At 50.6% G+C, this 14,108-nt stretch overlaps 1 protein-coding gene across 1 annotated transcript; it reads right to left on the reverse strand.

Moving 5' to 3' along the window:
- Positions 1–405: 405 nt before the first annotated feature.
- BDV17DRAFT_287013 (putative fermentation associated protein (Csf1)) lies at positions 406–14,096 on the reverse strand (the record flags this gene model as incomplete). The annotated part of the gene is made up of 7 exons (XM_073761064.1): positions 406–423; positions 479–2,913; positions 2,970–3,027; positions 3,128–3,143; positions 4,474–13,902; positions 13,958–13,993; positions 14,041–14,096. 7 exons carry the CDS (start codon positions 14,094–14,096, stop codon positions 406–408), a joined length of 12,048 nt encoding a protein of 4,015 aa, XP_073620176.1.
- Between the last annotated feature and the right edge of the window lie 12 nt (positions 14,097–14,108).

Consider the following 14,108-nt stretch of genomic DNA (forward strand, 5'->3'; position numbering starts at 1 on the left):
ACGTGACTGATGGGAACCTACAACTACAAAGCCCCTCGGTCTGGTTATTGGAGTCACTCATACGCGAAAAGCAGAAGAGCGTCTCAGAATACGCTGGTATCTACTTGAAGCAAATGAACTTGAACAATATCATATTTTTCGTGTCCAACTAGAAAATTCGTAGTCGTAAACATAACAAATGGAAATAAAAAGCAAAGGCCATAGCAAATGCATGAGCACACCGGTTTCTACTGCTCTAGTTATTCGAAAACCCATACGACATTAAGCTGCATATTGTCGATTTAATTTTGGTTGCGACGGATGTCTCCCTTTTAGCATTGGCGGGGTATTGCGTTCATCAATCTCATAAACCTAGAATTTCAGTCCAAACAGACCGGGAACCTAGACAGTTTGCGTGGAACGTTTTTACAGCTTGTCGTAGTACTATCGACAAAGTTAACATCCGAGAGTGACACCTTTAAGTGGGGAGGAAACTTACGTTCTCGTAACCAGGGACAACCTCCTTGATACCCTTGCGCTTACGCATCTCAGTAACGACCTGACCAGGCTTAGTGGTGGTGTCAAGAGGAGAACCACCAGGAAGGACAGCCCAGTGGTCGAAGACGGACTGAGGGAAGGCCTGGCCACCGGTGGCCTGGCGGAGTTCACCGGGGAAACCGAAGGACTCGTTGACGGGCAGGTAAGCCTTGACGGTGAACAGAGGAGTACCGACACGCTGCTCCTCAGTGTAGACGTGACCACGGCGGCGGGTAAGAACACCGTAGATACCACCCATGGCCTGCTCGGGCACCTGGATCTCGACGTTGAAGATGGGCTCGAGGATACCAGGGTCAGCAAGCAGAGTAGCAGCGTACAGGACACGACGAGCAGTGGGGATGATCTGACCACCACCACGGTGAATGGCATCAGCGTGAAGGGTAACATCAAGGATGTTGAAGCGGATGGAGCGCATGGGCTCCTCAGCAATGGGACCCTCACGGGTGGCCCACTGGAAACCGGAGACAACGGAATCCTTGATTTCGTTGAGGTACTGGACGGCCTTGGTCTGGTCAACGAGCAAGTTGGCACCAGTGGTGTCGGGACCGAAACACCAGATCTTACGGGCGTCAGTGACGTCCCAGCCGTGCTCGTCAGCAAGGACACGTGCACGAGCCTTGAAGTCGTCACGGGGGTTGATTTTGCCCTCCTCAATAGCCTTGGAGACCTCCTCGTCAAGGGGCTCAGCAGTGAGGTAGAGACGGTTGTGCTTGTTGGGCGACTTGGACAGAGCAGTCATACTGGAGGTACCAGCAACGGTCTCACGGTAGGAAACGACAGGGTCGGAGATACGGAGGGGAACACCAGCGTGGTCCTCCTCAAGATCCTTCAAGCAAATTTCGAGGTGGAGCTCACCAGCACCGGCGACGACGTGCTCACCAGACTCGTTGATCATGGTCAGGACACAGGGGTCGGACTTGGAGAGACGCTTGAGACCTTCGACAAGCTTGGGGAGGTCACCAGCGTTCTTGACCTCGACGGAGCGCTGCACGACAGGAGAAACGGAGAACTTCATGACCTTCAGGTTGTGAGCAGCCTCAGAGGTGGTGAGGGTACCAGACTTGAGCAAGAACTGGTCGACACCGACAAGACCGACGATGTTACCAGCGGGAACATCCTCAATGGGCTCGACGAAACGACCCATCATGAGAATGGTACGCTGGATGGCCTTGATGAACAGGTCGTCCTTCTTGCCAGGGACGTAGTTAGGACCCTGGATGCGGACCTTAAGACCGGAGCGGACGGTACCGGCGTAGACACGACCGAAAGCGTAGAAACGACCCTTGTCAGAGGTGGGAACCATCTTGGAGACGTACAGCATGAGAGGAGCCTTGGGGTCACAGTCACGGATACCAATGCAGGCCTCGTCATCAGAAGGACCCTCGTACAGAGTCTCGGCACGGTACTTCTGGGCAGTGACGGGAGAGGGAAGGTGGATACAGATCATCTCAAGCATAGCATCAGCAGCGGGGAGGAACTTGCGCATGATGGTCTTGAGGAGCTGCTTGCCGGCAAGGTCCTTCTCGTCGTTCGCGAGCTTAACCTCGATCTTCTCAAGGAGAGCGGGGATCTGGTCCTTCTTGTCGTTGGTGACGAGCTGGAAGATCTTGTAGATGGGGTCCAAGATGAACATGTTGAAAGCACGCTCAACGGGCTTGCCGTCAACCTCGGGCTGGGTCTTGGTCCACTTCTTGGTCTTGGGGTTGAAGTAGTTGTCACCCCACAGACGCTCAAGCATCTTCTTGCGGTCAACACCGAACTTCTTGGCGAACTTGACGGCGAACTGGCGGACAGTGAAAGCCCAGCCGTGAAGACCGGAACCGAAAGCAACGGTACCTTTCTCGGGGTAGACCTGGACGTTGCCGAGGGCAGGGTCCTCGTAGGTAGCGATGATGACGTTGACGGACTCGACGGTACGGAGGAAAGACTGGTAGAGGTCTTCCTTCTCGACCTGAAGTTCGAGGAGAGAGCGGTCGACCTTGTTGATGATAAGGACGGGCTTGATACGCTCAGTAAGAGCCTGACGGAGCACAGTCTCGGTCTGGACACAGACACCGGAGACACAGTCGACGACGACAAGGGCACCGTCAGTGACACGGAGGGCAGCAGTGACTTCGGAGGAGAAGTCAACGTGACCAGGTGAATCGATCAAGTTGATCAAGAACTCAGAGCCATCGACGGCCTGGGGAATTTCCTTAAGATCCTCCTCATCGGGGAACTTGGCGTAAAGAGAGATGGCGGTGGACTTAATGGTAATACCACGTTCTTGTTCATCGGGACGGGTGTCCATGAAACGGGCGTCACCAGCCTTGGCCGCAGCAATGATACCGGCACGCTGGACCAAAGAGTCACTGAGGGTGGACTTTCCGTGATCGACTAGAAAGCACTCAGTACAAAGCTCATCACAGTCTCCGCAGCGGGGAAGTACGAACCGTGAGCAATGACCGACATGTTACGGATGTTGGCCTTGCGGTCCATGAGGGAGCGGAGCTAGTCATCGTTAGTACCATATCGTCTCCCAGCCCGATAAGAAAAATTTTTATAACTTCGGGCGCCGTCGGATATTTATAGGTGGATGGGAAAGGCATACCTCCTCGATAGTAAAGCTATGGAACAGCAAGTTAGCAAGCAGGTCAATTTCATCTTGGGGATTGCCATCTTGGTGGCGAAGGATGAACGACGTACTTGACCATATTGGCGGTGTTTTTTTCTGTGAAGCCTTGGAGGCGGGGTTTGTGTGGAAGAGGGGAAGAAAAGGGAAGAGGAAAAGAAGATAAGCAGGAAACGACACACAAAAGACCAGGACCGAGAGCTAGCTCGACCTGAAGATGACCTGAGATGGGATGAGGCCTATGTGCGCTGCTCCAGAGGGAGAGACTGAGAGAGTAGAGGGATGGAAGAGAGGAGAGAGAGGAGGAGGGGAAAGGGAAGAGGGAAAGCAAGCGAGTCTTAGTGGTCGTGGGGCCCGCCGGTGGTTGGTTTTTTTCCCGAGTCCAATTCTTCCCAGATGTGCGTTTTTCCACCCAACCCGCTTGTGCCCCTCCGTTATCTCCGGATTCTACAGTCAAGTTCACTTACACAAAAATACAGAGTAGTCATACTATTGACTTCTGATTATTGTAGAATGACTGTTTTTTGTCAGTCTCAATGATTTATCAGCTTTGGTGTTGGTGGCATTCCCTCCCGCTGACGAGTGTACCGGCTTTACATCATGAGATCGGGCACCCGGTAGGCAGTCTACACTCATCCTAACTTCACTGTAAAACCTACTCAACCTTGACTCCGAATTTACTTCAAGGGCACCAAAAAGAGTCACCTCCCAGCTGATATCAGCGCTATCCATGGAAATTTCGCAATGCAACTGTGGTTGGTAAGCATCCAACTCATGGTGATAATCTACTTGACAGGCCCTGCCCTCGGGCACACCGCTGTTGTTTCGAACACCAGCCCAGCCAATCATCTGACCTTGGTGAAATCAGCATCTTGCCAGTTGCCACTCCATAGATGAACCTACCTCGTCGAGAAAGCTACCCACGCTTTGTCGCGGCGCTGCCAATTTCCGCAGCCCTGGTGAGGGGCATTAGTGGGGTAGCCGCTGATTAATCGTCGAAAGCTTTGAAAGCTTTGCACAATCACAGCATCTGATTGGTCAGTCTCCGTAACTTGGATTCACTGTTTCAAACAGGCTTAGCTTGAGCTCTTAGCCGCCCTAAAATATTTCCATATTAGGTTTGGTGGACGCTGCCTTAGTTCTTTTCAGTTGAGGTATCTACTGTATGTACTCTGCAAGGCAGTGAGCTGATCGTTGCATAACAGTAAGAACTGGGTATAATCGCGAAACTAGTAGTATATATACAAAATTCACAGTCTATGTATAACAGAAAGCAACAGCTCAAACCCCCGGAAGCTCAAGAAGACCACAGTATCTTCCCATACGCATCCTCCACCTCCTTCGCAATCTCCAACAGCGTCACAATAATAATCTGATGCGTAACATTAGGAAGCTTATCCCGCTGCAGCCCGATCCACTCGAGCGGCGGCGTGGCCTCGCCCATATCACGCAGCTGTGGCGTCTCAATAACCGGCGGCTCCATCGGCAGGTAGTTATACTTGGACTGCGGCACATTGACGACGGCCGTGATCTTCTCCTGCTGGTCGCTCTTGTCCCCGCCACCTTCTGCATTCAAGCCGCCGGTAATGCGAACAGCCGAGGGCGGGAGAGGTTTGCCGAGTCGTGAAGCCAGGGCGCGGGAGTGCGCGTCCCACATGTCCCGGATAAAGCTGATACGGGAGTAGTTCCAGCCGACGTCGACTTTGCCTTCGAAGCTGCTGCGGAAGAGGTATTCAATTTGGTTGGATCCGGGACCTTGCCATGTTTCCATGCCTGCCACGACGCGGGGAACCTTGAGGATTGTTCCGCCGCGGGTTTCTATCACGCGGGTGGCAGTCTCGTTGACGAGAAGCTTCTCGATTGCGACCGGGTCAGACCGGACAATTGGAGAGAGGGCAACACGCAGTTGTCCGAGAGTGAGGCCCAGAGCGCTGTGAATTTTGCCTTTGTCCAGTGATACATCGAAGCGAGCTTGGGCCTCGCGGGCTTCCAGCTTGAAGACATTGCTATCGAAAAAGGTGCTGGGGAAGACTCCGATATTGACTGTGTGGATCGTCACCACCACTCCGGTTTGCAGAGAGATTGGCGCAACTCCCGGTTTGTCCTCCACTTGCTTTGGCGTTTTCTGGGACGGCATTTCTGTTCGATCGGAGAAGACAGAGCCTTTCCGGCGCAGGTACCTCTCAATCTCCCTTAATGACGCTTCGTATGTCGATTGTTTGTCTTGCATGAGTCTCTGCCACGCCTGGTATAATGCAAGGGACTGTGACGCAGTCAATGTGGTTATGAACACTTGTACCTGCCCTCCGTCCAGAATACTAAACAGTCGCTCGTTTGATTCATCAGAAGATCCTCCGACATTGTACATCAGGAAGTCAAAGGATGCTATGTGCGCAATAAGAAAAGGCTGGTAGTCAAACGAGACCTTAACCTGAAGTTGACCAAACGAGATCGAAGCCTGGATCAAAGGCGTCTTGACCTCGGCAGTATCATCTGGCCAATTGATAGAAGTGCGCACCCTTATCGTCTGGAATTCGGCCAAGCCACTCAACCTGCCCTTGCTTTCGATCCCAACAGATTTGAGGCCGATACAAAGGATCTGTTCGCGGACGGAGGTCTTGCTAGATGATAGCCATAAGTCATCAATCGCAAACTGCGCTTTACCCAACGTTGATCCCATATCCAGCTGAATTGCCACTTTCTCGATTGAGATGGTCGTGTTCCATGGAAAGGCTGGTGCCGAGGCCACCTGCTGGTAGCGTTGCACAATGTAGGCCTGGGTTTCTGTCGGCTGTGCCTCGAAGTTTGCACTCGATTCCAGAGCCTCATTTGCTGGTACCCAAATCTCACGGAAAAGTAAGAGATCCTGGACTTGTCTCACATTGAGCATAACTTGCATTGGGCTCACACGTAACGCAGCCGAGATGCCTTTTGATTTGCCCAGGTGCCTGCTGTTCATCAAGGACATGACTATCGAATTCACCTCGAAGCTTGCAGTTGACTCGTTGGAGTATACGTGTTTCACAGACGCTCCAAAGTCATTGAACACGACTGAAAGCGCTAAGAACCGTTCGTCGTCATCAGACTGGACAGTATTGACTGCGACGTAGACACTCTCAAACCCCGCGGTAGCTGCGACTCGAGCGATAGGTTGACAGCTCAAGCTAAACTCTTGCTTGCAGATCAAGAGACCAACGTTCAGCTTGCACCGGCCGAGTACTGAGGCAGGGTCCTTGCCGTCAAGGGGCGCCTCCTGCATTAGTCTCTGCGAATGCATCATCATTGTATTGGATGGTCTCCTAGGTTTCGTTTGCTCGCCCATGACTTCTTTTACTGTGGCCGACATCTGTCTCATCAAGGGCACAATACTTGGATATAAGACATTGCTGGACGCATCTATCTTCAGCTCTGCATTGAGTGTAGAGTCTTCGGTGGCGCTGTCCTCGAACTGGACTTTCAGCGCAACACCCGGCGCCCGCAATGCTGCGGTGGCTGTGGCATCATCTCGGGCAAACTTGCTGTATTTCGACTCTGCTGCTCTAGGTCCTTGAAGGGTAGGGGCAAGATGCGTTTGTTGGTCGTTGTTCTGTCTTCCTTGTAGGGTAACAATAGCACCAGCAAAATCAACGTCAATTAGCACCGAGCGTAGGCGTTTATTCCCAAACAAAGAACGCTGTTTCGTGTTTGTGTTGCCGTCAGATGGTTTTGACACAACGATAGAGTTTGCATCGCGGATAATCTTGATAGCAGAGGCGATTGACTTTTGTATCATGTTCCCTGGGAGGATGAAATCCGATGCACCTCGTATATCCAGTGACTTCCCCGCAGCTTGAAGAGCCACGCGAACGTCTTCAGCGGTAGAAGAGTAAGCCACGTTGAACACCAACTCCGGTAACAATGCGGAATTCAGTGCGCGTTTTCTCCTATCACCTGAAATCGGCACCATCTGGAGTTGAACGTCCTCGATCCGAAGCTTAGCAGCAGTCGTCTTTTTGTTTGACAAATCCACGCGTTTGATAGAAAATACCAAGTCATCGGGTTTGCGGTCGGGTGGCGCATTGGCATAGGTGGCCATGTTCCAGGCTATTTGGATGTTGTTGAGAGCTAGTGAAAATATGGCGCCGAAAAGGTCATCACCAGTGGTCCCGTCATTGGGCATCTGGACACTAGGAAGTTCGGGAGTTTTCGGCTTCGTTTGCGAATGAACTCGGTGTCCCAACCTCTTTAGACGTTTGACCTCATGGGAGAGATCTAAAGTCTTCATCCTCTCCTGTATATGAGCAGCCACATCAACGAGCAGCGCTGCCGCCTCCGGGAAGAGCTGAATGTCACAACTTCTACTGGTTAGATGGAAATCTTGTAAAGTCTTTCCATTTTCATCCGTGGTAGAGGTCCCTTTGATCTTAGCATCGACGGCGAAACTGCAGTACGAACGAGCACTGAAAGTACCATTCTTGCTTAGATCAAAAACTATCCGAGAGGTGTCGACTTGGAACTCGGGATATTCCGTCGGGTATCCAGCTTCCAGACCATTGCTGATACGCATGCGTACCATTCCGAGGTTAAAGCTCATGTCAGCTGAATAATTTCTGCCACTCAGTCCAGGCGCGGTTGCGTGTATCTTGGTTCCAGCCATTGTTGTTCGAGCTCTGTAGAGGAAAACTGAGTTTGACGCATCCTTTCGTTGTGATGGCTCATCAAGGTCAAGCACTTCTCGAGCATGCAGTCCCAGGTGCTCCACATTCTGTTTGAGGTCAGATACCAGGTGCGAAAGTTCCGGTCTTGTGAGGACGCCCAAGAGACTTCGCACCGCGCTGGCCTCCAGTTTTATCAGTTCAATGGTAATATCGACCTCCATTTCTGTCCGGTTGGGTAACATGTTTGCCTTCACTCGACCGTTGATTGGCGGTATACCAAGTTCCGATAGTGGCTGCCAATTATTGCCTTCGTCAGATAGGAAGGCATGATGATTCTCTTTCAAGTCAAAGTCGACTTCAAATTTTGGCTCAAGCTTGGAAATTATGGAAGCTCGCGCTACTTTTCCGTGGATAACATACTCCAAAGAGGGTAATATGCGAAAGCTCAAGCGATAGCCATCCAAGAATGCTGCAACTTGAAACGTATTGTGCGATGGCTTTCTGTCTGCAGACTTGTCGTCAAGAGATTGAGAAGCTGGCGACTTCAGACTATCGATGAGTTGGTGGAAGCATTGGATTTCGTCGTCTATAACCCGATCTGCTGTATGGGCGAGACTTAACGGATCCTCATGCATATCAAATCTTAGCTTCTGACTAGACACCGCAACCTTCCAATCGTGCTTCATCTCATCGGTCGATTTTTCCGTGGCTCGAGAACAGTAGATATGCGGCTTCGTAAACCTCCATTGCATCATAGCCTTCGAGACATTAAATAGTTCCACGGACGAAGTTCCAGAGGTTATTAGCAGGCTCGCGCTCGTGCTTTGAAGGTCAAGAGGCTTCGTGGCAATTGATCCTCTGAGGGCTTTACTGGCAAGGACCAACTTCAGGTTGATGCCGTCAACTATCAAAGCTCCTAAGTCAGTACCAAAGATGAACTGAAACTCGGTTTGCTGTGATCTTTCGCTCTCGGAAACTTCATCCGATGCCACAGAGTCCAGCGTGATGGTGGACATGGAATTGACAAGTCCCTCGACGAGGTCAAGAAGCTCCCATCTTAGCCGAAGACTGACAGAGGCACAGTAAGACTCCACGGTGACGAGAGGATTTGAGGCTTTACTCGTCCCATCTGGGAGGCTTCGTCGCGAATCGGACGTCATGACAGTGGAAAGGTCTTGAATGACGAGATCACTCTCCCTGGGCCCAGGATCGATGGAAAAGCGAAAAATCTTGACGGTGGAGGAAATGCAGGCCATTGATTTGCCTTCGGGTTTGATTTCTGATGAATCCCATATTTGCCGCATTACATAACTCTTGTCGACATGGGCCAAATCCCAGGCTCTCCATTGATCGAAGCTAGAGAGAACAACGCTCTTGGCATTAGGAAGAAGCGTAATATCATTTGAAAAGCACTTTCGTATCAGTCCATCTTGCTGCTCAACCGGGAGGCTGTTATAGACGTTCCGAATGCGGGAAAGAATTTTCCAGGAATCGTGCTGTCGCAAATGCTTGGGCGCGACTCGAAGGATGTGGGAGATACGGGTCAAGAACGCCGGGTCCGCTATACCAGAAGCTGACTGGGTGAGGTTGTATACCAGGAAACGCATTCGCTTATGACGGCGTAGCGAGATATGTCGAAAAGTCGATGTGGCAGAGTCAAGCATAGTAGTTGTACGACGGACCAGGTAGGCGAGCTGTTCAACGGACTTTGTCGAAGTGACCGTGTCGATGGCTCGAATCTGTAAGTTTGACCTTGTCATCGGCGAGGTCACAATCCAGAAATGTAGGTCTCCCAGAGAGCAGCTGACTTCGGACTTCTTTCGGTACTGATCTGTTTGACTACTTCCAACTGACAGCGAGAGACTTTCCGCTGCGGCGTATGCAGTGATGGATGTATCAATTCCCGTGAGAAGGTCGTCCTTCTGCCGTTCAACCCTTGTTCTGAATTTGGTATTCAGACGAGTCACCTCTAGCCTGTATTCATCCCGGAAGCTGGCTTCGTTGGCATCGGAAGAAGGTTCAGAGTCATTGACTAACTCGATCGAAATTATAGGGCTTCGAACATCAAAACTTGCGGCTTTTTTTGGTTTTGCTAATGCTTTCTCGGAGGCCATGATGTCCGAGATAATGTCCTTTTGCAAGGAGTCAATCATTTCAATCGGATGTCGCAGCTCCAGAGACTCGAGTAATGTTGAGAGAATAAACAGAAACCTTGGTGTACAGATCCCTCTTACTCCTTTGGGTAAATCGATTATGAAGTTTGTATGAGTTGTACCGTCATTCTCAAATGGTGAAGATTGAGAGTTAAAAATCGGGGGAGAAGGGTCTGCTTGTGGGACAACAACACTCGATGCCTGACTGGATGGGAGCTGGGACGTGTTCAATTTGATCCGATGCAGAGTAAAACCAGGGACATTAAAGGCATTTGAACGGTGCGCAGAGGCCTGTTGGGATGCTTTCCTTGCACTTCGTTGTGAGCTATACCTTGAATCATCTCCGGCCCGCCTCGAATATCCCAGATACTGACGCATCGGCGATGACATACTCCGAGTTTCGCTCAGACTGCGTGGCTCTTTCTTTGGTTTGCTTCCAGTGCTTGACTTGTCTGAAGGCAGCAGAAAACTTCTTGGTTTGCTCTTTCCTCGTGAGAAGAGATCCAACATCTCTGATTCTCGTATTAGAGGTTCAGGCATTGTCGGTATGGCAATATTTGGCGGGGGTGCTATGCCATGATCCGGATACGGTGAATCTGGTTCGACTTTGTCCCAGTCAAAGAGAAGCCAGGGCGTCCGTTGGGTTCTCTGATCATGGGCCTTGATATGATCCTGTTGGAGTCTCCGGCTTTCCGCAATGTCGCTCCGCCGTTGAGCCATCTTCAACTCTATGGAAGTTTGGAACAGAGCTAGCGGGGTCACGTCTGTCGAGTTCATGTAACCAGACTTGCCAAGGTTTGTGCGATCGACTGCGGCAATCGATAAATCTGGAACAAGCAGGGCCATGCGCTTTGAAAACCTGGCATTCGCCCAATCATTAAACCTAGTCGTTACCGTGTTGGACCGCAGAATAAGGGCGTCTTTCTCCATGAGAACGGAGATATGGATCAGAGAAAACCGAGCCCGCAAAAACGTAACATCGTGGAGAGCAATAGGGAATAGTGGTGGAAGTGCATTCTCCTCATTGTCAAAAGAGAAATCGAAGTTTTTCAAAGCACTGCCCAGGGAAGCCAAGAAATTGGGCGAACATTCGCCGATGATATTCCCAACGTCAAAGTCCCAGTTACAGACGTAGGTTGGTTCCGTAGGTGGCAAACCGAAAATGCGGTGACCATAGATTGAAGCACCATCAAGGAAGAGCTGTGTATCAGTGACTTTGGGGGTTTTACCCTCCCAATGTGATTCCAGGGCAGCTTTGAGAGGAGTAAGGGAGAATTGCATATCCATGTAGTAGTTCGTGAATCTCAAATCAATCTCCAGAGAAGGAGCAGTGAGCCTCACGTAACTGTGATCATCATACAGGGTTTCTGGTAATAGGACACATGGACTGTCGACAGTGACGTGCAATACGACATCTAGGTCGTTGGTTTTCTTGTTCGGGTTGATTCCATTGTGTGTCACAGAAGCGTCTCCAGAGTAAGCGTTCTCCTGGTATTCCTCAAGGGTCTTGAAATGCACTTCCTCGCCGAAGTAATTCTCTTTGACTGTCATGAAAGACTTGATGAGAAAACCAAACATGTACAACTTGGGGGAGATGCCATGCATATGGAGCAATAGAGTATCTGTCAGTTCAAGGGAGGTAGAAAGGAAGTAGTTATAGGAGCCGCCAATGGTCAGTGTTTCCAGATTCGCGGTGGTTTTATTCCTCAGGAACGTGTGCAGCGTGTCCCACATTGGGGCTACGAAATCAATTTCAGCATCATGAAGACTGACGTCGAAGTCCACAGCATTTTGCTCGGCGCAGTACTTGTTCAGCGGAATGACGGTGTTGGAGGTGAGCTTCTTGCCCTTGATCAGAAGCATACGATTGTCACTGAGATCAGTGGGATCGCTGACGATGTTCGAGTCATTGACATTGACGAATAGTCGGATATTGATGAAAGACATGTTCAGGTCATAGACAAACGGCACCCATGTGTAGTATTCTGAAGAAGGACCAGAGCCCCAATCTGTGATGAGATCCGTCAGGAGGAAAATGTGATCCCTTAATAAGAAGATCTCCATATCCTGGCTCTCAACGTCGAATTTCCAGGAACGGAGAGATTTCCATGAAAGTGGCACTGAAAGGTCACAGGTTATGAGCTGTTTGGGACAGGTCCATAACAGAGCGTGGTTAACACTCGAGGACATCTTCGGTTCGCGAAGGTCTAGGTCAAGCTGACTTGCGAAACCTGACCTCCCAGCCACCATAGCCATAGAATAGTTCATAGTTGAATTTCCAGCGATACGAAGTGAGAACCATCCAAAAGGACGAATATCAGGACCAATATTACCTTTCTCGCCTTCTGCAGCGCGAGCCTGCTTCCGGCGTTGTTGCTTCTTGAGCTTAGATGCACCTCGTACTGCATCGCCACGGCCTTTCCACTGCCAGTCTTTGGACTGCTCTCGCGTGGGGATACGAAGGACTGTCTCTTTATCGAACTCGACTCTGAACCTGAATGTGGAGCTTTGTCTTGGTTGTCCTGGGCGCAGAGGCTCGGCAGGCCGGGAATTCCGATAAGCATTAGGAAAGAAGATGTTTTGGAGTCCGACACGTTCTCTGTCAGCCCAGGGCCCATAGTTGATCATTCCACCATCAATTTTCACATCAATACCCCATTCTGGTGGAGCCGAGCCGTTAATGTCCGAGTGCTTCTCGGACGGAATCCCCTCCTCAACTGATTGTGCCCTGACAGTCCCAGGTATATCCCAAGAGTATATGACAGTCATGCTGGGGCTATCCAAAATTGTAGAAAATCTGCCGTACTCTATGGCGTCCCATTCAGAGTGATCATCTTGGCTGCCTTGGTCCAAGTAACGGGAAAGGCCGACCCAGCGCGAGTCGCGGTTGGCGTCAACTGGATTTCTTGCATTTGTGCCAGCACGCTTGTCGGATACGTGGAATGATTCAACTGAAGTCTGAAAGTATGGTATAAGGTCACGAACGCTGTGCCAGACCCTGCGCTTCTGAAACTGATAATTAAAAATAGTGTCTCGTTTTCTGCCCGTTCCAAGATTCTCGTCCCGCGTTGTATTTAGTCCTTTCGCGGCATCCAGTTGGCTTTGTTTGTAATCTGGGTTGGGTCGCATTTGCATGACGGGGTGATTGAATTTTAAACTGAACACTTGCCGATATAGGTCCAGTGAGCTTGCAGCAGCGCAGGCCTCGATTAGACCAGTTGCGGAGTCAAAGGTCGTAGTTAAAACAGATCTTGTATATTCGTTGCCCATGACTATAGCACCCTTGTCACACTCAAGTTTCAACGGCAGAAGCTGGAGCAGACTGGACAAGTTGTCTCCCTCCTGGGCAGCAGCATTATCCTTCCCGGTCGTTTCATTATGAACAGGCCCGTCGCCAGCGACAGGCGCCTGTCCAAACGTAGATCCATTGGTGAAGGATGCGGCGTGCTGAGGACCCTTCAAACTCGCATCATCAGATGCGCTTCCAAAGTCGGGTGGTTGGTTCAAAGCTGTTGGCTTGAATCCGGCGAGGATACTGTCATATGCAGGAGTCCGATTATAGATAAACCACTCCAATCCATAGAGCTTGGCCGTGATTCGACAGGGCAAGGTAGCGGGGCAGTCAACCCCTCCTTCGTCGCCGATGCTATCGCTCCTGCTACCGGCATCTTCGGCTTCCCCTGGAGACCCGGCGCGTTTCGTGCCAGAGCCAAGCTGCGAGATATCTGTACGCCTCACTGCATGTTTCCAAAAGTTCCAGGTTATAAACCCTCCATGAATGAATATTGTCTCGTTCACGCCGTGGTATCGGATTCCCTTGAAGAAGATTCTCCCTCCAAGCAAGGAGAATTGAAGCGCATTTATATCGACATAGGCTCGGTAGTAATGCCATGTGTAGGCTCGTATTCCGTACGATAACAAAGTCGCGAAAAGGCGGTTGAAATAGAGCAAGAAGAAAAGCACACTAGGCAACGTTCGCGTCAGCCAATGCTCCTAGATGAGAAGACTGATCCACTTACAGAATACAAGAGACAACAATCTGGAGAAGGAAGAACCTGGGAGGGTGTCAGCAAAGGCGCACTCGACACCGCGAAGCCCTTACCAATTGAAACTTGGGTCTGGGGTCAAGGCCAAAGTCGTGAATGATGAACCGGCCATTTCGCGATACTG

The sequence above is a fragment of the Aspergillus undulatus genome (assembly GCF_047715775.1).
Source record: "Aspergillus undulatus strain CBS 261.88 unplaced genomic scaffold BDV17scaffold_3, whole genome shotgun sequence".
NCBI lineage: Eukaryota > Fungi > Ascomycota > Eurotiomycetes > Eurotiales > Aspergillaceae > Aspergillus > Aspergillus undulatus.